General features: G+C 34.0%; 1 protein-coding gene across 1 annotated transcript in view; it reads right to left on the reverse strand.

Moving 5' to 3' along the window:
* The window catches only part of LOC106868554 (protein FAM184A), a 73,359-nt gene that overhangs the window by 12,458 nt on the left and 59,044 nt on the right, over nucleotides 1-1,857 (reverse strand). The window contains exons 11-12 of the mRNA XM_052972605.1: nucleotides 784-996; nucleotides 447-600 (exon numbers count right to left, since the gene is read on the reverse strand). Coding sequence (XP_052828565.1) covers nucleotides 447-600; nucleotides 784-996 — 367 coding nt within the window. The remainder of the gene's footprint in view (nucleotides 1-446; nucleotides 601-783; nucleotides 997-1,857) is intronic.

The following is a 1,857-nucleotide window of genomic DNA, read 5'->3' on the forward strand; positions in this document are numbered from 1 at the left end:
TATATATATATATATATATATATATATATATATATATATATATATATATTACACCAAATTTCACTCACAAAGTACTGCTCAACCCACAGCTAAAGTATTGGACACCAGCCAAAAGCCATCCATTCAGTGATTGTGAATCTGAAGATACATGGTTTCAGGCCAACAAGAAATTGTAACTAAATCTCTCTTAAATCACACCTTCACATCTCAAAAAGGCAAGGATACAGTTGACAATGCATTCCTAGTGGATAAAATGATGGGATAGTTAAACTTGATCAAAAATCTTCTCAATCAGGTTTGACACGGGGGTTAATTAACAACTAGTTTCTTTTTTTCTTTTTTCTGAGTTCAAAAATACATAAAGAATTTTTATGCTGTTTTGTCATTCCTTCCAAATGACAAATTCCTTGATTTTAAAATGGCTTTAATTCAATAAATAAACCTACCTATATTTTTTTCATGTTGTTTCTGTAACTCTTTCTCTTGTTGCAATAATGCTTGCTTATGTTCTTCAGTGATTTTTTCTTGAGCAGTCACATGAGCCAGCTGCAGTGCCTGTAAAGCCGACTGGTGGTCTCTTATCAATTTTGCCTCAAATTCCTGCAAAATGCAAATAAAAAATGTTCTTTAATTATTGTAGTGTAGATAACTGTACATAGACACAGCATGGTCAAATTGTTTAGATGTTTGCTCTGCAGTCACAAGGCTTTCATTGATTTGGGGTTATAGCAGAAGACACTTACCCCTAAGGTACTAGAAGTATTGGGGCATAATATTACGTACCTGCATATCTTTTTTGTGAACCAAATGGATTTCGTTAATCGCAGTCTTCTGCAGCTCATTTAATCTTTCTGTTTCTTGTTTCAGTCTTTCATCAAAGGAAAGTGCATCACGTTCAAATTGGCCCTCCATTAACCTGAACCGAGTTTTCTCTTCTTCAATTTGAATGGCACAACGGCTCACAGCATTGGACAGTTCACTTTGCAGTGAAAATATCTTGTAAAAAGACAGATTAAAAAAAAGAGAACACATGAAGTTTCAGTGCTATTACCAAATTCAACAAGCTAAATTACACAATAACAATATATTTCAATGGTCACCACAGATCATGGGACATGGTGATATTCTAACTTGAAGGAAGGTGGTGAGCTGGCAGAACTGTTAGCATGCCGGGCGAAATGCTTAGCAGTATTTCTTCTGCCACTATGTTCTGAGTTCAAAATCCTTTGAGGTTGACTATGCCTTTCATCCTTTTGGGGTCAATAAAGTAATGGGCTAGTGCTCTTCCCACAAATTTCAGGCCTTGTGCCTTTAATAGGAAGGATATTATAACCTGAAGGGTGTTCCAGTAACTATTGAGAGCTAACACTTTATTTACAAAGGCTTAATTATTGTTAGACGGCATAGTTTTAGACTGAACGATAGATTTCTCTAGACAGTTGATTCCAATTATGCTGATTGGGTCTTGAATACTCTGAGTCTCTTTTATTTAAGGTGTTATTTGTTGTAATTAATAAATGATTTTTAAATGACATCTTTTTTGACATTACTCCATTTTATCAGAAGTTTGTTGATTCTCCTGCCTTTGAGATCCCAAATATATTGGGAGAGTAATGTTGCACAGATCTTGATTCTTTATATATGAAGGAGTGTACGAAAGAGTAAGATCCCAGAAATGCAGAGACAGAATCAATTCAAAAGCATTGTTCCAATACAACAAGGAAATAGAAATTAACAATATGCCAATAAACTATATTATTGTTAAAAATCTTTCATATGTTAACAAAGTACATAATCACATTGCAGAAAATATATACATTTCCTCTTAAATTCCTGCAGTGCTTTCTCTCTATAAGC

Source organism: Octopus bimaculoides, chromosome 14 (genome assembly GCF_001194135.2).
Source record: "Octopus bimaculoides isolate UCB-OBI-ISO-001 chromosome 14, ASM119413v2, whole genome shotgun sequence".
NCBI lineage: Eukaryota > Metazoa > Mollusca > Cephalopoda > Octopoda > Octopodidae > Octopus > Octopus bimaculoides.